Here is a 23,257-nt window from a genome sequence, read left to right as displayed (position 1 = left end):
ACAAGTCTCAGAGCATGCCTGTGAGGGTGTCTAGATATGGGTGATTGGGGTGATAAGAATATCGGTGGCACCATTCCAGGGGTTGAGGTCCCGGACTGGATAAAAGGGAGAGTGAAACTTAGCATGAGTACTCATTGCTCTTTGCTTGCCGACTGTGGACACATGTGACCAGCTCCTGTCATCACGTCTTCCCCACCTGGATGGACTCTACCCTTAAACTGTGAACCACAGAAACTTTTCCCTCGAGTTGCTTTTCTCAGGGTATTTTATCATAGCAACTGGAAGGGAAACTGATACAGAAGAGCTCTGATCTCGGATATATTTTATTGTATTTGAAGATTGAGCTCAGGGTACGTGTGTGACATAAACCATGCAATTTAGCATACAACCTTAGCACCTTGGAACATGGTGATGTATGTTTGCAGGTCCCCACTGCCACTCAAAGCCCTCCAAGCAATAAATATTCCAACATCCCTCATGGCATGAATGTCTTGACATCCCCACCCAGAGGAACAGGCTGGACTTAGACGCTGAGTTTTGTCCTTAAAGAGAATGTTCTCGCCAACAGTGACCTTTGGCTCTGGGATGCTGTGTATAATTCACACATCTGCTAAATTCAAATGCAGTGCACTTCAGTGAGCTGGAACAGGGGCATCCAGATTTCAGTCCCCAAGCAGAGGATTTGCAGCCTGAAAATGTTCCACTTCAGAGACCTTATCTTGTACATCTGTTTACCTTTGCCTCCTCATTGGGATGAGAATCACTTTGCTTCATGCCCTCTTCTCCCCCCATCTGTCTTATCAGATTTCACTCCATCCTGGCCCACATTTGGCCTTAATTTTTTATCTGCGTCCTTCCCTGGCCCACAGAGGGAACACAGCTCATCTTTGATGGAGCCTGTAGGGGGTTTTGATCTTCAGATAGGATCAGGACTTGCTGAGATGGTTAAAATAAATGCATTTCTTAAATAAATTTGCTAGGTTTTTTTTGTTTTTTGTTTTTTGTTTTTTTTTTTTTTTCTGTTGCATGGGAAGTCTGTCTAAGCTTGCTCCTCCAAAAGCAAAGGGAGGCAGGACCTTTCTGGTATAAGAAGAGCTGCAAGTAGGCCACACAGAAAGGGTGACTTACAAGTGTTTTGTTAGGGTTGCACTGTTGTGGTTAGGGTTAGCATGAACTCATAGAACTCCACTGATGCACCTTAACTGTGCTAGACTCATCATGGAATGACCAAAGAAGATCACTGCAAATTTAAAAAAATGCTACCAGTTTGCTTCCTTTAACTCATTCACCCTGCTCACACATGCATAGTATATGTAAAATATAATTTGTATGTGGGCTCATGTGTGTGAGTGTGTAATTGCCACTCCTACCTTATTTGAAATCAGGGTCACTCTTTGGTTGTTTATGGATGTCTGTGTGAGGCTTGCTGATTTGGGGGCTTCCAGAGTTTCTGTCTCCACCTCTCCTTTCTCAGTTGGAACACTGGTGTTACACACACAAGCCACCATGTCCAGGTTTATGTGGCCTCTGGGAATTCGAATTCAGGTCCTCAGGCTCCTGCCTTGCCCTTTGACCCTGTCCTAACTCAGTCTTTAGTATGAAGTTATAGAACAAAGGCCAGACTTAGCCAAGGTAACAGAGCCCAACTACACCTTCCTTCAAATACATAAAGGTTTTGAAGGATGTCAAACTGTACACTCAGTGTCCAAAAAGCTACTGCAGGACTTTGTACCCATGTGCATATGCATACACATACACACACACACACAGACACACACACACCACCACCACCACTACCACCAACACAACAACAACAACAATATTACGGAGCTTGCACATACATATACATGCATATGTGTAGCTAGAGTTTTCCTGCCTGGCCCACAGTCAAGACAAATCTCTCTCACCTGCCAGTCCCACAGCCGCTCAGACCCGACCAAGTAAACACAGAGACTTATATTGGTTACAAACTGTATGGCCATGGCAGGCTTCTTGCTAACTGTTCTTACAGCTTAAATTAATCCATTTCCATTAATCTATACCTTGCCACATGGCTTGTGGCTTACCGGCATCTTCACCTGCTGTTTCTCATCGTGGCGGCTGGCAGTGTCTCTCTGACCCAGCCTTCCACTTCCCAGCTTTATTCTCTTCCTTGTCCTACACTTCCTGCCTAGCCAATGGCCAATCAGTGTTTTATTTATTGACTAATCAGCAACACACTTGACATTCAGACCATCCCACAGCACATATGCACATAGACACCAACAACACAGAGCTTACACACACATGCATATGCACACACATACATACCGTTGCTAACAACAATCATTGTACCTGCATTAAGAACCAAAAGGTAATATAAATTGGGTCTTTAAGGATAAATAGGAGTTCATCTCACATACACAAAAAAAAAGTAGAAAAAGTTTATTGCAGCAGTAGGAAGGTTGGTAGAGTCCCAGGGCATCCCTCAACCTTTAACTTTAGACTCCATTAAGAAATTCTAAAGGAATAAAGAAAACATGGGGAGTCAAACTTTATGTGTTAACACGGGTGGGAATTTCTGGGCAACGTTAAGTTCTTTCCAAAGGCTGAGGAGTATTGATCTGCTGAGATCAGAGGATACCTTCAGCAGAAATGCTGCTGAAAATACCACAGGAAGGAATATGCATTCTGGAGTGCATCCTCTGAGGGGTAGGCTGTCACTGAAAGTGCACCTCAAAATCCATGAAGATGTCTGCTGGTCCATTACACCTCCAACTATACTCAGAGCTATCTGATGAGGGAGGGTGGTGTGGGTAAAGGACATAAAGGGCCTGAAAGGAGGAACTTGGGGGGAGACCATTAAGGGAGACTGTATAAATAGCAGAGATGGGAGAGATGAAAGGGCATAAGAGTTTACTAATGCACACTTCATTGGGAAATTATATAATGACATAAGACATTCATTGTATGCCAATTTTAAACATTAAAAAATTAAAAGAACAAAATAAATCATTTAAATTATACTATATACAGATATGAAATTATAAGACAATATATTAAAAGTTTTACTTTTTAAAAAACCCTAAATACCCAGATATCATTATTTATAAAGGCCATTACTGTATTAGGGGGATGGCTCAGTGGCTTGCAAGCACAAAGGACTTAAGTTTGAGTCCCCGAAACCCATGCTAAAAAAGATATTAAAATTCAATCTGTAGAACCCACTTTTACAAAAATGGTATTATTGGCATGCATTTATAATCCCAGCACTGAGGAGGCAAAATCAATTCCTGGGCTCACTTACCAGCCAGTTAAGCCTGCAGGTAAAGTTCCAGGCCAGAGAGAGGCCCTGTCTTCAAAAGAAAATTGGGAGTGATACTCAAGGCTGTTCCCTACCCTCTGTGCACACATGCACACACACACACACACACACACACACACACACACACACTCACTCACACAAGAAAAATTCATCCCACCAACCTCTACTCATCAGCCCCCTGAACTGAACACTTGATTTAAGCTAGGACTAGAAAGGAAGTGATCACAGAACCAGTTTCCTTCACTTTCAACCTCTTTCCAGACAAGAGAATTACCAGATACCTCAAACAGGAAGTAGTCAATGTCTTTAGAGCCACTTATGTTACATTGCCCTTTAATTATAAGTTAATTAATGATGTAGGTTAGTATTTTTGCTTCCCACATTGAGTATTCTTTCCAAAAAATAGATATAGCTACTCCTATTTGTTCAACTGATTTGGATAAGTAGACTTAAATTGGCCAAATATTTTATCATACCCTTTATGTTAATTATGTGCTCTTCAAATTTAAAACAAAACTATTTCATTACCTTTTAATTTTTAAAAATATTTTCTAAATTATGTGCATATGGGGAGCATATATGCAATGGAGTGCAATGGTACTCAGAGGCCAGGGCATCAGATCCCCTAGAGCTGAAGTCCTAGTTGGTTGTGAGCTGCCCAGTGGTAGCTGGGTGCTGGGAACCAGGTTCAGGTCCTCTGCAACAGCAGATGAACTCTTAAGCATTGAGCATATCTCCACCTCTCCACCTTTCACTGTCTTTTGAAAATATCATAGTGTTGAAGAACCAGCTCACACATGGCACAATCCCACTTGGGAGAACCATATCGCTAGGAGTTAATGTGTTTCTGAAACTTCCTTAGAACTGTTACAAACCATTACAGGAAAAAAATATTGGTTTATGAAAAATTAATAAGGCCAGGGGAAAACAGAATTCAGTATCTACATTAGCTATTTACACCAAAAGAAAACAGCCAGAATTAATTATGCCACATGCAACATTCTAATGGGGTTTTCATTAACTGTATACCATTATGGAAACTAAGCAAGGATTATTCAAAGAATAATGCCAATGGCTGTTATTGTTTCAGAGATTAAATTAGTTAATGGGTTACATATTCAAATCTGATGCAAAGGTTAATCGATGTACAGTAATCATTATATTAAGCCCTTTATCATTCTAAGACATAAACACCCTAATATTACTGATGCTTTCCCAGGGGGGAGGAAGAAGCATTTATTTGGGCCTTTCTAATGTTTCTTTGATGTGCATGTGATATAAAGACAATTGGGACCCTGGATGTTGTTAATCATTCTCTTTCATTTTTAAGAGTAAGTTTCACTACCTGCGATATTATATTTGCTTTTATTCTATAGTGCATACTAAGTGCTCTCTCTCTCTCTCTCAAATGTGTGTGTGTGTGTGTGTGTGTGTGTGTGTGTGTGTGTGTGTGTGTGTGTATGTATGTATTTCTGGGAAGCATTTTTAAGTAATTGTACCCAGTTACTTTCTGAGAGATTCTGAGATGAAATTTATTTTCTCTTAAGGAAGCAATTCAAGATGTTGGGCTCCTCCAGTCCAGAAAAATAGCCAGAGCATCCTAAAGTATTATATGATATGTTATGTGATAGTATATAGAATTTAAAAAGGAGACATGGGGAGCCTTTCTAGGCAGCTTTTGAGACTCTTCACTGTTTTAAGGGCCAGCCATATTCCCAAGCCTATGATGGGGATGGGGAGAGAAAGAGTGAGAACCTCAGGTCATAAACCAGACCTGCTAGACAGCAGCCTGCATGGAAAACACCAGACAACACATAGCATAGCAGGGTGTGAAATGCATGGCTCTGGATCACCCTTTCTATGTATGGACCCTTGTATCTCTGAAGTCTAGACATTAGGAAATAAAAGTGATTGCCATTGCTTCTGCTGCAGCTCAGTTGCTAGACTTCTGCTGCAGCTCAGTTCCAGACATTCCATCATTTCTACTCCACCACCACACCCATTGGCTCACAGATTTGAATAGTGAGTCAAAAATGTGAGGCAATGTTTTTTAAAAAATCATATCATCAGAAGATGGAGAGATAGCTCAGTCAATAAGGTCTTTGCCATGTAAGCACTGAGGACCTGAGTTCAATCCCCAGAACCCACATAAAAAGAAAAGCCAGGCATGGTAGCACTAGCCTAATCAGTAGCCCCAAGCCAGTCAAAAATGACATCTGAGACTGTCCTCTGATATTCACATCTCTCTCTCTCTCTCTCTCTCTCTCTCTCTCTCTCTCTCTCTCACACACACACACACACACACACACACACACACACACACGCCAAAACTGAAATTATTGTTGTTAATCTTAAATTGAGTTAATTATTTTCTCTTAAAGCTACAGGTAGCCTAAAATTTGGTAAGAGAGTGAGCTTCTTGAAATTTTATACAAATAATAAAGGAGAAAATTATAAACAGGTTCTTGGAACTGCTCTTGTAACTTTTATGCAAAGCCTAAAATTGTGTCAAATTAAGAAGTGAAAAGAAAGATAAGAAATGATGCATTTCTTTATGAATATTATGAACATCAAAACTTAGAAAAATAAATTAGGTTGAAGGATTATTTACAGAATAGATTTGCTTCAGGGCCCCTTTAAATATGGAAATCTCCCAGTACAATTAAAACACATTTCAATTTATAAGAATTATATATACACGCAACATTTCCCAGTGACATCTGTGCCCAGATAAATGGAAATATCCCTGTACTGGGAGCTCCATTGTAGCCCTTCAGAAAAGCACATCTTTCAGGCTGGTATAAGAACATTATGCTTCTAGAAGACCAATATATTAGCGTTAGTTGGGTTAGCTTAATGCTAGTCTGATATTCAAAACTATATGACTTTAGAAGCATCTACAGCTCTTTGTGGCTTTGGATTCATTTGTCAATTAGAAACAATGTGTTCTCTTAGAGACTTAATGGGAACAGCCTAAACCTTTGAGTCTAGCAGAAGTTTGAGGCTGGTAAGGTACCACCTATGAGGACAAGCTGATAAGGTGTCTCATTGATCCTCAAGACAGGATCAGTGAGGAGACTGTTGTGTGTACTAGCTTGCTGGGATCTAACAAGGCATCACAGACAGGGTAGAGAGAAATAATTATTTTCAAAAATCTGAAGGCTAACAACAAAAGAGTAAGGTGTTGGTGGGTTGGAGTCTTCTGAGGACCCCTTTCTTAGCTTGTGAAGATGGCTGCCATCTTTGTGCATTCATCTGGTCTTCCCTCTTTGCAAGACTATATCCAAATTGCCTCTTAGGAGAACAGCACTCTTCTTCCATGAGGGTCCACCTCATTTAACTCAACTGTAATATTTGAATATCATCGCTTGGAATGTCAGGCTCTGAACTCCTGAGGCTTAGGACTGGACCACAAGGGTTTCTGTGACATGCAATCTCTTCCATAACAGAGGTTAGGGCTACACAGCTCTCCCTCAGGTAGGAAAACTCAGGGGGCCCTCTCAAGGATTGTTGGTAACTGCATAGCTACGCACCTCCACAGTTCACTGAGTAAGTGGCACTAGAAGGGGCTACTCTTTCCCAAGTTGCAGAGAAGGACAACTATCTATTATGTGTTAGATGAGAAGGACAAAAATAATATTGCATTTTGTTCCTAGAAGTGCTTTCCTGGCACTCAGGAAGCCTGGGGTTCAATCCTCAGCAGCTCAGAAACTGCATGTAGTAGCATGTGCCTGTAATCCCTCCCAGCGCTTGAAAGCTAGAGGCAGGAAGATCAGGAGTTCAGAGTCATTCTTGGCTACGTAGTGAGCTGGAGGAGAGCCTAGGCTACGTGAGGCTGTTTCTCAACAGAAAAAAAAAAAAAAAGAAAACAGGAGAAAAAAATATTTAGAACAGATCTATCAAGCCAGGTGGACACTTCCAAGCCTGTGTGTATCCCGATATGGTTGCTGTTTGTTTGGTTACGTAAATGTCTGAACCTCTGGATTAGAACCCCTTGGGGTAATGTCTGGAAGGAGACCACATTTCCTACTCACCCCAGATTGTTTTAGATTCCATAATGGATTAGAGTCCAGTGCTGCATAGAAAGAAGTTGGCAGGTTTCTGTTTCAGCAAGGTGCCCATTTCTCAGGTGCCCATAGCTGGGTTGTTCACTTAGGTTCATTTTCCTATGTTTAAGCTAATTTTTAAAGCTTTTAAAAAACACTCAATAATGATAGAAGCAAGAGGCAAACATTTCCATTGGTGAAGTGAATAATTATTAGAGCCCAAATACCCTGCTTTTCCTCCAGAATTTGCCTGACTGACAATAAGGTTTCTGGGGAAAAAAATACATAGGTGTTTTTGCCTTAAAAAAAAAATGTAAAGGAACACTACCTGGCCTTCTTAACTGGGGAGGTAAGTTAAAGGCATGTAAATATTCCTTGACAATGTGGAATATGAGGTTCTTTTTCTGTATCTGGAGTTTGGCTCAGTGGGAAAACTACTTACCTTGGAAGACCTCACTTCAGTCCTCAGACTCGATGGTTTGTTTTTAACCAAGCCAGGTGTAGTGGTGTGTGCTTATAGTCTCTGTAATGTCATAGTGGAGACTGGAAGACCTCTGTGACTCTTGGCCAACTAGCCTAGGCTACTGGGCATGCTCCAGGACAGTGAGAGAACTTGTCTCATGTTTTTAAAAACATAGTGGATGGTGCCTGAGAAACAACTCCCAGTGCTTACTGTTTTTCCTCTGGCCTCCACACATACCTGCACACATGTGAGCACACATACATACACATTTTTTCCTTTACTTTTTTTCCTATAATGTATTTTGATGATGTTTTCCACTCTCCCAACTCCTCCAGATCCTCCCCACCTCCCCACCCAGACCAACTCAGAACATTTCTGGCATTGTTGAACTGCTAAGCGTTGTCAGCCTTGCCAGTCTTGCCTGCTGCAGACAACAGAAAATAATTCTTGCTAGCCATAATTACAGTTAATGAAAATTGCCCTGAAATGGGTTATTAATTTTATTAATCCCAGTGAATCATTCACTTGATCACATAGACTCAGGTTGGTACTCAGAACCATTTTTTTTTATTGTGTTTGTGTGTTTGTCTTTGTCCCTGACCATGTGAATTTTAGAAAGGGTAATATGCTAGGTGTTTTCAAAAGAAAAAAAATGAAAGTTCCACAGATAGCCTCCAGAGCTAGCAAGTCACTTGGTACATTGTAGACACTTAGAAATCCCTGCACACTGAACACTGATCCTTACAGCCCCATCTTTTCCCAAATGATTCAAGGAGTAGGCTGAGCTCAGGCAATGAGCTTCTTCACACACTCAGCCCTTGGCCTTGCTCTCATATGCCTCGTTATTTCACTAGGTGAGCAACAGGAGAAAATACATGAGGAGCCCAGCAGAGAACTCTGCTTGAGTGACTTGACTAGCATGGTGGAGGTTTGTCTATAACCCCCAAATTAGGGGGGAGGGCAGCTGGATCCCATGAGCTAACTTCCAGCCACCTTGCCTAGTCTAAAGGGACAAGTTCCAGGTCAGCGAGATGCCCAATTAGTTGGGCAGCAGTAAACAACTACCCCCATATCCTGTCCTGGCCTAGAAATCTAAATCAAGTTGCTCAGCCTATTAACAAGCACTTTTACCCATGTACTCACATGCTTATACCAACACACACACACACACACACACACACACACACACACACACATACACACACACACACACACACACACACACACACACACAGTAAACCTGGAGGGAATGTGGAATAGATGAGTGTCTTAGAGATAACTTGAGAGTGTATTTGAGCTCCAAGTAAATGAATTTCCAGCCATAAACATCAGAAAGTAGAAGGCACCTCTCAGAGAAACAAGTTGGAAAAAGCACTATTTTTAGCAAGGAAAATAAAAATAGATCATGAAAAAAAAATTGTTCTAATTTTCCTCCACTTATTAGTCCCTGCCTAGGGTCAGGTGTCTCACTGGTGCCCGGAGTAAACTGACAAGCATGATTTGGCCCTGCTTGGGGGGTTCTGCGGGGAAAACTTATATGTAAATAGGGGAAAGATCTACCAGGGAATTAAGATGAATATGATAAGACATGAGAGAGTAATTAATTCAGACCTGAGGAGTGGGACTGGAAGAGGTCACTTTTAAACTATGCAGAAGGGAAACAGGAAAAGACAACTTCGAAAAGAGCTGCACCATATGCAATTACTAATGTTCAATCCTGTCAGAGGTAGAATGGCTAGTTCCATCTGATTTAACTCAGGGTTAGGGCAAAGACAGCATAGAGATCTCCCTCCCTAACAACTCACATCAAGTGTCAGCAACCTGCCAGGAGCCAGGTTCAGAATGATTCTGGACACTCCAGGACAATACAAATGAATAGGTGATATTAAAACTGACTAGTGATGTCTGCCCTGGCTACAGAGGGGTTAGGTAAGAGTGTAGTTTAGGCCCATTGTTACTCTTCATGTACACAGAGTTTAATAAGCCAAGGAAGATCACGTGTAAGATACGCTGTGGCTGTAGATGCTGGTTCACAGTAGTTGCACGGTCTCTGTTAGAGGTTGGAAGAAGACAGAATTCAAGGAACTCTGAGAGGCTTTGCATGTGCTGTGCTGGGAAGTGCTTCCAATGATTTTGTAAACAGTCTTTATAGGGCTGATTGTACCCTATTAGCTACTTGACCTACTTTTTAAAACAAATATGCACTAGCAAACCCTCTCCCTGAGATGCGTAGAGGCTGCCCCGTTCCTCACTGTTGCTTTGTTATTATTGAATCCAAGGCTTTCCTTTAAACAAAGGTCACAAAATGGGAAGATAACTCACTATAAGCATTTTGCAAATTAAATTAGTGGATGTTTTTAGGTAAAACAAAACCCAGGTCTTATGACCGAGCATAGATTTTGTTTTACAAAAGGTCAAAGTCATTGCATAAAGATTGTTTCATTTTGTTCTGTTTTACTACTAAAAGAGCACTCAAAGGAGTGAATCCAGCTTGACTTCTCAGGACCCACAGCTCAAGAAAAATGAGAGAGCTTCATTACGCCCTGCCAGGGTTTAGCTTTCTATTCCGAATCTGTGTTGGGTCCCAGTGGAATTCTACAGACTGTACTGAGGATATTGAAACTTGACCCAGGGGCTTTAACAGCAGATACTGAAATGGCCTTTAGCTGTGTTTTGGCTAAAATTAGATGGTCTTCCTTTTTTGAAATTCTGGCACAAGAAACCTCAGGCTTGTTGTAAAGGCTGATTTTTAACCAGAGATGCACAAGAGAGAGAGTGGTGGGGAATTGTCTCAGAATCCATTCCAGCAGGATCCTCATGTTGGAGACCGAGAATTGCAGCTTTCTCTGCGTCCTATAGTAACCTACATTTCTCTGTAAGATTTTTAGCAATGAGCAAACACAGATGAGATACCCACCCACGGGAAGTACTTTACAGAGGACTTGTTGCTGGGACAACTGCCTGTTCTGGTGTGTAGTTCACCTCTCAGTAACCGATTTTATAACTCACCCCTCCTTACTGGGGGTTATCTACTCTTAATTTTCTTGCCAGTCACCTATTGCAACCAGAAATGTTTATGGAAAGCTAGTTAGACCGTGGCATATCTCTTGTATGATGATAAACTTAATGAAGCAGAAAGGAGAAGTTGAATTCAATTCAGCAGAAGTTGATCATGACAAGGGCCCACCCAAGTTCTTAATGTACTGACTCTCAAGCTATGCCAGTTGGGTTCATTTTTATGCCAGGACTATTTTGAATGCCAAGGAAAGGGAGGGATAGATGGCTCTTCTCCAAGTACAAGCATAAAATAGGTGTGATGTGTTCAAGCTACTTTGCTGAGTGACGGGAATAGCATTAATAGAGATGGTGACTGGAGGAGGAAGAGATGGGTTTAAGGTTTTAATGAAATCTTTGTTTTTTTGGGGGGAACCAGGGAGAAAGCTCAGTTGGTGAAATACATGTCATAAAAGCATGAAAAGGGCTTAGTTCAGATACCAAGAATCCACATAAAAAGCTCAGTGATCTTCTAGTCAGCCTACCTGAATTAGTTATCTCAGGTTCCATAAGAGACTTCATCAAAAAAATAAGTTGGAGAACAATAGAAGATATTTGATGTTGATTGCTGGCCAACACACACATACACACACACACACAGAGAGAGAGAGAGAGAGAGAGAGAGAGAGAGAGAGAAAGAGAGAGAGAGAAAAAGAGAGAGAGAAAGAGGAGAGGGGAGCTTTATTTTAGCCTGGAAATTATTTTCAAACTCTAGAGAAGCACAGAGGGAAGATGGGCACAGGTTTGAAGGAGAATTATTAGAATCTCTCCAATGTATCATATATCATGTTAGAACATGAAAGGGTTGAGCAGTGTACAGGGCAGGCAGGAACATCAGCTTTATTGTCTCTGAAACTCAAATGACTCTTGGGAGTTTTAACTGCATGTCGGTTGACCTTGGTGGCATGTAGGACAGGATGATAGACCCCTTCCACAGGGTGGTCTTGCTCCTGAGATAGGCTTCTTTGCATGGAAGATGACATTCAGCTGCAGTATCAAAATAAGGGAGAAAAGCTGACCCTGCCAGTCAGGGAAGTCAACAGAAACCACAGGGAGGTATTTCCAGCACTCCAGGGTTTACCGTATCTGCACCAAGCCCTGCTCATTCTCTGCAGTCTTTGAGCTTGACTTTAACAGCAGTAGCAGAGGCAAATTAACACTCAAAAGAGGCCTCAGGCCAATCATCCTTGATGTGAGTGGGTAGTTCAAAGCATGGCACAGGAGTAGGAAGTGTCTCAGGACGCCACCATTCCTCCCTGCTGTAAATTTCCATTTTACAAGCGTAAGCCAGCTGCCCTGTCCTTTACATCAGGTGGAGGCAAGCCTCACTGCAGTGCCTGGCTGCCTGCAGGTCAGTTAAGCCGACTCTGCAGCAGGAGGCAGGGAGCTCCTGGGATGCAACCGAAGCGAGTAGGCCAGCAGTCATCTCCCACAGTGCTGGGCGTGCAGCCAGGACAGGCCATAGGACAACATAGCTAGCATTCTTTTCTGCCTTGCCTTCCTCCCATTCTTCCCCTAAAGAAGTCATCCGCCAGGACAAAAGTTTAGGACAGGGGTAGGAAAAGTTGCCTCTAAACAAATCAATAGGTGTACTTCCCATTTGTGGAGTAATTATTACATGATAACCCTTGCTATAGACACCTTTTGAAGGTAGGTATGTTTATCTCTGTTTCTCAGATAGGAATGGTGAGGCCCAGAGCGGCACAATGACTTATAAAGACCGCACAGCAAAGGGGTGTTTCAATCCAGTTTACTATCTGCTTCTTATTGATATTTTAAAAGTTTGTTTAAATTAGCATATATTAATTATATATGATAAAGGCTTCCATTATGACATTTCATGTATATAGTTTTTCATCAGTTCCTTCATTATCTTCTCTTTTTCTCCTCCCACTCATACTAATTACCTTCCAAAGTCTCTCTTGCACTTTCTTTTTTGGGGGGTGGGATCAGATGCATTTACCTGGAGATGCTTACAGGGGCATGGGTAATGGCTTTGCTACTATTTCTTAAGATCCCTTTTGAGAATGCCATATCACTCCCATTGCTATATGAAAGTGGGCTGTACAGCATTAACCAGACCCTTTAGGTAACCCTCATGTGAAATGGCATGGCATGCATTTGGTGGGCTACGGAAGTGGGTGGGATTCCTCTGGTCTCTTGGGCTTCCTGTGCTCAGAGGTGTGGCTGTGTTTTCATTTCCCTGCCTTTCTTGCTTATGTTACCATGCTCTCAGATATAGTGTGCTGTCCCCAAACCAGACACCATCTCTTTCTCTCTCTCTTTCTCTCTCTTGTAGGCACGGTGCTGTTGTGCCAGGCCAACCAGGAGGGATCTTCCATGTACAGTGGCCCCAGTTCACTTGTATATACTTCCGCAAGTAAGCCCACAGTTGTGGCTCTTTTTGTTTTGTGCTATGTATATATGAGTCCACTCACCTCCTTGCCATGTAAGTCTCTACCCCTCCTTTAATCTCCTTCAAGGTGTCCTCTCCATAGGGTGGAGTGGAGTTTCATTAACATGTCTGTTTCTTCATTGCCTTAGTATCTAAATCCCTCTGTTTGCTTCCATTCAAAGTAATCCCCACCCCTGATATGTACTAGCCATCCTTCATTAAACTTGTCATGACTGACTGCCATGATGGGATATGGGCACTGGTTGGTGGGAAAGGTTGTGGGAGGAAGGGAAATGAGGCCATTGCCTGCATTTATCATGGCTCTGCAAATTAATGGTAAAGAATTTTAATTGTGCAAGCCACCCAAAAGTGCCCCATAGCCTAGCAGATGTCTTGATCTGTCCCTTTGTATATGGAAGGTTCACTGTGGAAAATATGGCCAGCTTATGGCTAGTTTGCAAGGCTTGCAAGTCCAAAGTAAAGAGAGATACATTAAGGTTTTTCCAATTTAACTGGAAGGCAGCAATACAAAAATGTTCTGATTAAATTGTGTATGTGCACATACATATATATATATATATATATATATATATATATATATATATATATATATGTAAATAAGGCTACAGAGAGGCAGTGGCAGGAGAGGAAACATAAGCTTGGAGAAAAGGCCTGGGGAGCACCATACCTGGTCTCCAGAGCAGACTGGACAACTAAAGGAACCTGGGCCCTTTGGGGCTCCTCCTTAGCCAGTGCTCTTTATTTGTTACCTAATGCAGGCACTCTTCGTAGTCCTGGGAGATTCCCTTAGTTGGCAAATGTGTCCTCTTCAGTGTTGGTGCCCAAAAGTTAGTCTGCAGGTTCTTGGAAAGGTCACTGGCTTCTGAAACAGGGTAAAGAAGGGTGGAGTTGAAGTGGAGGTTCATGAGAGTCACAAAAATGAAAGGAAGGAGAATCGTCGCTGCTGGGGGAAACCCGACACCTCAATTCCCCAAATGTGAGAGTGGGACAAACTAGATAAGTCACCTGAGGCCCAAACTGTAATGGTGACAACGCTGGGATGTACTGGGTGTGTAAGAGGTGGAATGAGCAGCTATTGCATGTTCAAATCCAGTTTTGAATTGGTTAAATGAGGGGTGTATATTTCTGTGTCCCAAGAAATTCTAACCCTGATGAAAAGTCATTCTTTCTAAATGGAGGCAAATTGTCCCTTGTGAGTCTGTAAATGTTAGCCTTCTCCGTGCCTGCTCCAGGTAGGTATTATACTGCTTGTTTTACAGGGGAGGAAGTGGAGAGCTCTGAGGACAGTGACTCACCTGGAGCCAGGGAGTTACTCAACATTCACAGGCATTTACAGACGTATTTGGTTCTTTCCACTCTCCTGCCCTTCCTGTTTCTACTCTATTATCTGGAGAAGAGTTGGTGCATAGTGTTAGTATTGGTCTACAGAACTCCCAGAACAAATGCTCTACATATGCATTCTATAGGACAGTGTGGGCAGGTCTCAGAGGCACTAATTATTTGAATTCATCATGTTGATTAGCCACATGGGGCAAATAGTCAGTTAACATATTGGACAGAATGGCTCTGTATACTAGTGTGTTAGGCTTCCATCTTATTTACAGAAGTGAACCAGACACACCTCAGAAAGTATTCACTTGGATCTGTCTAGCTGTTCTAAAGCAAATTGCGGGGCATGTTTTATATATCAGATAGAGAAATATCACACAAACTCTCTGACAAAATAATGGGGGAAATGTCAAGAGTTAGCAAACAAAAGTCACAGGCCAGACCTCATCCTTACCCACTTTATAAGAACTGTAAAACCAAACTGAGTGAAAATGTGTATTATTGCCAGGTGTGATGGCACATGGTCCCAGCACTAGGGAACTAAGGAGGCAGGGGAGTCCTGAGTTTGATATCAGCCAGGCTTATAGCTACATAGTAAGAACTTGTCTTCAAAATAAAAGAAAGAAAATGTGCATTTTATATTTCTATTATTTAAATGTATATTCTTCATAGGTGCCTGATGTTCTAAACTATTACAAATTGTCTCTCTACAGAAACAGTGTCTAAGTACTCATGCAAAGGATCTTTTTCAGTGCTAAGAATATGTGTGACACTACCACCTCACATGTATGATTGCTCAAGCTTAGCTAGTTCCTATTTTAAGTCACATCAGTCATCTCACCTACATGTTTTCAACTTCTTATTGTCACGGATCGGCCGTGTGACCTTTAGAAATTATGCTAACGGCCTCCTCATATGCTATTGTTTAATTATATTTTAATCTGTTGCCCCAATTGTTGAATATTCAGGTTCATAGCAATTATTTTCAAATATATTAAAATCAATGCCCTTTTCTACAGCAGTCTTAAAGGAAGCAATTAATAGCTAATTTCATTTTATTTAATTTTTAAAAAGGCACAACCTAGTTTCTTCCACTAAGATTCTTCCGTGGGTATTTATCTTAAGCAGTTGTATTGGGATTGGCAATCTGGGTGAGTATTTTGTCAGAGTGAGGAACTCTACTAGTGGCATGGAAAGGTTATTCACGACCCTGGGGCATACTGCCCAGGCTTTCTTTCTCCTTCATTGCTTTTTGATCCAGCTGTTTGCAGAGAGCTGACATCTTGGCAAGATTCGTCTGGGTTTTCCTTTTCTTACCAGGTGAAAACACTCTCTCTAGAACAACGCTGCAGCTCTGCCCAACCCATCAAGCCAATGCATGCAGGGTCCTTTTCTTTTAGGTCAGGTTGGTATATGGCGGAGCACTTCATCCAACCTGTCTCTGAGATCTGAATGATGCAGATTCTTTCTCTAGGAAACCTGCCTTCTTTTTTCAAGGGGGCGGGTCCCTTACTTCTAAACAATGTTTCAGGGTATAATTTTTGAAGATGCACATATTTCTCATTTTTTACTGACAGTTGTGTTCCTGGAAAAAAGTGTATATGGCAGTTAGACTCTGTGAATTATTCTTATGTAAGCTGACCTCTGATATCACTCATCAATTTGAGGGTTCTTTCTATTTTTATTATATTTTTATTATTTAAAACAATTTTCAAATTTAATTATACTTTGATCATGGTCTTCCCCTCCCCCAGGTCCTTCTAGACCCTCTTTTCCACCCTATCCACCCAACTTTAAGTTCTTTCTCAAAAGAAAAAATAAGCAAAAACCCAATACAACAACAAACTTTCCCCAAACCAAGGAGACAACATAAATAGAAAAAAAAAAAAACCAAATGAACAAAAACTGTAACCAAATAAAAATCTACACACAAATAATCCTATAGAAGCCATTATATACTGGTCAACTACTCCTGAGCATGAGGCGTGGCCTGGAGTGATTGTTGCTCTATTGGAGAAAACATGTTTTCCTACTCCTAACAGGTGTAGATGACAGGTTGATAACCTTTACCCTAGTGCCTGGGTTCTCATTCACTGAGTCATCTATTCATTCATTTTAATATAACACAATAAAATATAATATGATTAAACAAAAACTATGATATCAAAGTTTGATAGGAAAGACCAACAAAAAGGAAAGAGCCTAAGAGAAAGCAGAAGATTCAGAAACTCACTCAGTCACACACCCAGAGGAATCCAATACAAACAACAAACTGGAAGCTATCTATCTATCTATCTATCTGTCTGTCTGTCTATCTATAGATATAGATGACCTTGTCAGAGCCATACAGGCCATGTGCATGCTACTTCAGTCTCTATGAGTTTATATGAGCTTTGCTCATGTTGATTTAGAGGCCCTTGTTTCCTTGTCTTCCACCTTCTCTGGCTCTTACACTCTTTCTGCCTCCTTTTTCATGGGGTTCTCTGAGCTCTGAGGGGAAGGGTGTGATGGAGATAACCCTTTTAGTGCTGAGTGTTCCAAGGTCTCAGCATAATGTCTTGATATGGGTATCAATATTCCCATTTGCTGCAGGAGGAAGCTTCTCTGATGATGGCTGAATAAGGCACTGATCTATGAGTACAGCAGAATGTCATTAGGAGTTGTTTGATCACTGTTTTTGTTGTTGTTTTAAGACCAGAATTACTTAGTTTACCCTAGGTCCCTGGGCTACCCAGTCTCAGGTTATTGTTCACCTAAGCAGTGCTGGGTAAGGGTTCCATCTTGTGGAGTGGGCCTTAAGTTAAATGAGTTGTAGATTACTCCCACAAGCTTTTTGCCACCACTGCTCTAGCATATCTTACAGACAGGAGACTATATTAGATCAAAGCATCTGTTCCTGGCTGAGTGTTATGTCTCTTCTTTGGTAGCTTACAGAGTATCTTCCTGTACCAAATACACTAGAACACAGGGGTAGAGGCTCCATGTAGGCACCAGGTCAACATTTTCATGTCCCATGAGTTGTGTGGGTGTTGTCTTCAGCAATGGGGCCTTGTTGTCAGTTTGTGGAAAGCAACTTATATATAGTCTTGGAAGCAGCCTGGGTTGTTTAGAGATTCCCAGGGTGCCCCTTTGGCCAGCAACTCAGTTAGACATAACCTAATGCCAGTACTGGTAGGTTCTTTGGTAACAAGAGATGGCCAGTTGGGACTCTGTATCTCCCATTACTTGGCGATTTCATTTAGATTGCCTTCATATATGTATATATTTTAGGAAGTTTCTACTGTATTAAGTTTCCATACTACTCCTCAAATTCTCCTAATTTTAGCTGTCTCTCCATGTGTTCCCTCTCACAACCTCCTCTGCCCCCTCCCCTCTTGATCTTCATGCTCCAGCACCTGCCCTGGTCCATCCATAATTATCTGCTCTATTCCCTTTCCCAAGGAGATCTATCTGTTCCCTCTAGTTCCCTACCCTATGTGGTTCTACAGATTATAGCTTTATTTTAATTGACTTAACATATTATCCACACAAAATCAAATACTTACCATACTTGTCTTTCTGGGTCTGGGATACCTCACTCAGGATGATATTTTTTCTAGTTCCATCAATTTGCCTGCAAATTTCATGTCATTTTTTAAATGGCTGCCAAATACATCATTGTATAAATGTATCATATTTTCTTTATCTATTCTTCTGTGGAGGGACATCTGGCTATTGTGAATAGAGCAGCAATGAAAATAGTTGAGCAAGTATCTTTGGGGTAGGATGAAACATCCTTTGGGGATATGCCAAAGAGTGGTAGAGCTGTATCTTGAGGTAGATCCATTCCCATCTTCCCGAGGAACTGCCTCCACAGTGCTATATGAGTTTTCACTTCCACCAACAATTTATGAGTATTTATTCCACATCTTCACCAGTGTAAGCTGCAACTTGTTTAGACTACCTTAGCCACTCTGACAGAAGACAAAATCTCAAACTAGTTTTGATTTGCACTTCCTTGATGGCTAAGGATGTTGAACATTTCTTTAAGTGTTTCTCAGATCATTTGAGTTTCTCCCAGTTTCAAGGTGTACTACAGATATAGTAATAAGAACAACATGGTGCTGGCACAAGAACAGACATGTTTGTTGATCAATGGAATGAAATCGAAGACCCAGACATATATTCACACACCTATAGACACCTGATTTTTATAAAGAGGCTAAAAATATACACTGGAACAAAAAAGGATAACATCTTTAACAACTGGTCCTGGTCAAACTGGATGTTAACATGTAGAAGAATGCAAATAGATCCATACTTATCACCCTGAACAAAACTGAAGTCCAAATGGACCTAAGACCTAACATAAAACCAGACACACTGAACCTGACGGAAGAGAAAATAAGGAATAACCTTGAACACACTGGCACAGAAAAAGACTTTCTGAACAGAATACCAATAATGCAGGCACTAACAATAATCAATAAATGGGACCTCATGAAACTGAGAAGTTTCTGCACAGCAAAGGACACCGTTATTTGGACAAAGGGCAGCCTATAGAATGGGTAAATATTTCTACCAACTACACATCTGATAGAAGGCTAATATCAAAAATATACAAAGAGCTCAAGAAACTAAATATCAAGAAAACAAATAACCCAATTAAAAATGGGGTACAGATCTAAACAGAATTCTCAAGAGTTTCTCTCCATTTTTAAATTAGCCTTAAATGTTTTCAAATTAAATTGTCCATATTCTTAGCCAATAGATAATCATCTGTAAATAACACCCGTACTTGCAGTAGGGGAGATGGCTTTTAAGGGAACCCTGCTGGATGAGCCTGTAATGAAAATAATTCCAACTGAAGTCATCTGCTTCTTAAGATGCACTTTTACATAATGTTTCCCCTACTAAGTAAATCTTCCTGATGGGACCTAAGCTACACAACAGCATTAAAAAGGGAAATTTTTCACTTGGGACTGCCTGTCAGTACAACCCAGTCCCATCCCATCTATCTGACCACACACTTTATGCTGACTGAAAAGTGTCATAGGACATTGCATAGCCTTCCATATGCCCCAATAAGCCACTCTCAGAAAACAGATACACTTTATACATGCTATACCAAAATTAAAGTCAGAGCAAAACATCAGGAGTTTAGGTAGGATGTGTTCCTACAGATGTAACATGTTTGCTAAGAATGTTATTGGACATGTTGTGAGCCATAAAATCCTTTCAGAGAAGCTTTGAGATGGATGGGGCAGGGCTGATGACCTACTCGATGCCTACCCAATCTTGATATGTTGCTAGATAACACCAAGTTCAGCTTCATGCAGAAGAGAAAGGACAGATAGCTCAAAGTGCTAAAGATGAAAGTAATGCTGTAGGGAAGGCAATCACCGTGTCCACAAAGGAGAACCCACTCCTGATTTGAGTGAGCAAGTAGAGTCATGGCTCCTGGTTGACTCTTGTATATGACAGGAAATGCTATCAGCTTTGTTTTCTTGTAAACTTATGAATAGATTTTTTTTAACTGGAATTTCACATGTGGTCATGGGAAGCAGGAAGCAAACCCACACATGCTTTGAACAACATCCTTCTACAAACCTGTAGAGTATCTATGTGGACTCCTAGATCCTTCTCTCTTTGTCTCATGTTATTTTGAGGCCTGTACTCTGCAATGGGTGAGGAAAGCATCAGTCCTGTGATTTCATACAGAGACAAATGCTCACATACCTGTTATGCACCTATTCTGTACCATCATGTTTGGGTTTCTCTAACATGCTGTGACCATCACACCTCTGGGGGCCTCTTTGATATTGTCAAGCTGTTTCATGGAATATATAGTCCATCACTCAGATCCTGACACACCAAGCCATGCTTTCCACATCCCCCACCAAGATTGTGGTAGACATATTTGTAGCAGCCTTACACAAGCCTTACACATGCTTCAGAGTCCTCATCTGTAGCCCCAGTCATGAGATTCTGAGCCCATCTCAACATACTCCTCTGCAATGACATGTTTTGGGTCTTATCAATGTTGCAAATTATACAGATGAAAGAAAACATCTCCCTTTGTTCTCTTTTGCATGAGTTTCTTCCTCATTATAAATACCATCTTTAACACATTTACTTGCCAATTGTACTTATCCTGTTATGAATTCCAATTTTGTTATTGTTCATTATTGCTGTTTGTGACAAGCATTGATATTGATTGTATATCTATTTTACATATGTTACTCACATGCCATTACACATTTTTAATTATATAGGCAGATATATCTTTCTTTTCTCATGTTGTCTGATTTAAATTTCATTATAGGTTTTTAAAATCCATACAAGGAATCCCTTAGGTTAATACCATAGCAAAATGCTGTAGACTGGGCAGCCCAAGCAACAGCTATCTATTTTCTCATTACTCCAGCAGGTGACATCTAAGATCAAGGTGTCATCATGTTTGGCTTCTGGTAATGACTCTTACTCTAGCTTTCAGAGGGCCACCTTCTTACACCCTCACATGGTAAAGGGAGTAAGTAGGAGCCACCACATGTGCCTTTTTCTCACCAGTTCTTTTTAGCGGCCGCCTCACCCAAACCCAACCATTTCTCCAAAGCCCCATCTCCAAACATCCCACTGAACATCAGGACATCAGCATTGGGATCTGGAGTAGAAGGGGGCATTTCAGTTGGCAGCAAGCTCCTGGACAAAGCAGCACCACCTGAAGAGCGTTGCAGATGCATGTTCCTGCAGAAATGTCTATGTAGGTTTCACCTGTTGCCAGTACATACATACATACATACATACATACATACATACATACATACATACATACATACGTGCTTTCATATTTCTAAGGGAACCACAGCTGATCATTGCAAACATGTGGGACAAACAGTAAAGATGAACATTAAGGAGGTAAGTTTACCTCTAGTCCTATTCCATAGACTACTAAAAGATTAGAAGCAAATGTTCAGAAACCTCAACACTATCAAACTGCAGAATCATTGCCTACTTTATTCACGTCTATGAATCTCAAGGGCAAGTGGTCATGGAATGCTTTTAGTTGATACATTGACCTCCGGTTTTATGGAAGTGACTATGTAACATCCCTAAAACAATAAATTGCCTGGTAGAAACAGGCATCAATCAAAGCTGCACCATTGTCTGTGCAGGCCACAGGTGGAACTGCTGTCAGTTTCTGTAATTAAAGTGAAAAGCAAAAATGAACTCCCAGCTGCCTCGTTCTCCTCAATCCAGAAAGTATCTGCAGACTCTGCTCAGCTCAGATAGAGCACACGAGAGTCACCATGCTCCTGACATGTCAGTTTACAGGACTGGCTTTCTCTCTTGTTAATGGTGTTGGAGAACTTCCTAGTTGTCTCTAAGATGGTGTACCATTGCATTTTCTGGAGAAGCTTTGTAAGATAACTGACACCAGGACCAAGATGATCAAGGGAGGCATGAAAACCTCAGACAAAATTTAAAGAACACCTAGACAAAGAGGATGAAATGAGATGATAATGCTTTAATATAGTACTACTACATTCAAAGAGGAATGGGAAATATCCAGGGGGAATAAATATTAAAATTTGCCACGGAGCAAAAAAAAAGGGATTAGCTTTTTCTTTTGCCAACTGAGTCCAATGTAACACCTCAACATGATGTGTTTTCCTGTACATTTTATTTGTTCACCATGAGTTACTTTTTTTAGAAAATTGATTTTAAAACTACTGATTACTGAATTTGGGAGTCTTTCTTAATTTTCTGTTTTCTCCCAGAGTAACATTCCTAGTTGGCTGTACCTCCTACTAGGCCTGAAACAATGCGAAGACATGGCTATTTACCTACTACATCTCAGGTCATTGGTGAACCTTCTTTATGTTCTTTCTCCTACAAGCCTCAGAAGAACACTACAATTATTATAACATCATCTTATCTCACCAGGAAATTTAGACTCACATAGATTAAGGAAACTGTCACAGACTTATGCAGTATTTTTTCTCATATTCTGATCTCCCAGGGATTTTCCTGCTAAATACCCTTTTAAACTTGATCCCTAGAGGATGGAAACAACCTCACATTGGGCTCCTAAACATAGCAGAGCAGGGACTGTTTTCTGGAACCCTAGACAAGCTGTCTTGTCTTGGACCACAATCCTGCTCTCTCATGCTCACCCCATGATTTAGGGAAACAACTTTGGCACCTCACACATTGCTCTTCAGAAGCCCAACCAGGTTCAACCTGTCAGCATCTGTGTTCTTCCAGCTTTGAACATAGTATGGACCACTCTACACAGCACCAGGGAATCTACACCTGTTCATAAGTGAAGAGCTGAAGTTTAATAGTATTTTATTTACAAGAATAATCTGCAGCTAGATAAGCCTCAAGGGCACTCAAGCAGCAATCCCATTCTCATTTATTTAACTCTTATTTGCAAAGGCAAAAAACATCAACTGGTTGCCTGAGGGTAGAGGCGAAAAAAGGTCTTTTTTTTTTTTTTTTTTTTTTTTTTTGGTTTTTCAAGACAGGGTTTCTCTGTGTAGCTTTTAATAATCATTTTTGGTAACTCTAGCATTTTGTAACATTGTATCACATTTCACAACCAGCATGGTCTGTGGAGGTTCAGTGGGTAAGAGTAAGTGCCGAGAAAGCATGAGGACTTG

The 23,257-nt window shown here is 41.0% G+C and overlaps 1 protein-coding gene across 17 annotated transcripts in view; it reads left to right on the top strand.

Annotated features, from left to right (window-relative positions):
- The window catches only part of Rbfox1 (RNA binding fox-1 homolog 1), a 369,263-nt gene that overhangs the window by 276,062 nt on the left and 69,944 nt on the right, over positions 1–23,257 (top strand). For 10 of the 17 annotated variants that reach the window (XM_059269141.1, XM_059269131.1, XM_059269142.1 and 7 more), the window contains one exon: positions 13,167–13,247. The exons of the other annotated variants lie outside the window; for them this stretch is intronic. In XM_059269141.1, the coding sequence (XP_059125124.1) occupies positions 13,167–13,247 (81 nt within the window). The remainder of the gene's footprint in view (positions 1–13,166; positions 13,248–23,257) is intronic. 17 annotated transcript variants of the gene reach the window in all.

The sequence above is a fragment of the Peromyscus eremicus genome, chromosome 8a (assembly GCF_949786415.1).
Source record: "Peromyscus eremicus chromosome 8a, PerEre_H2_v1, whole genome shotgun sequence".
In the NCBI taxonomy this organism is placed as follows: domain Eukaryota; kingdom Metazoa; phylum Chordata; class Mammalia; order Rodentia; family Cricetidae; genus Peromyscus; species Peromyscus eremicus.
The sequence above is the reverse complement of the archived record's forward strand: the minus strand, read 5'-3'. Positions and strand labels throughout refer to the sequence as shown.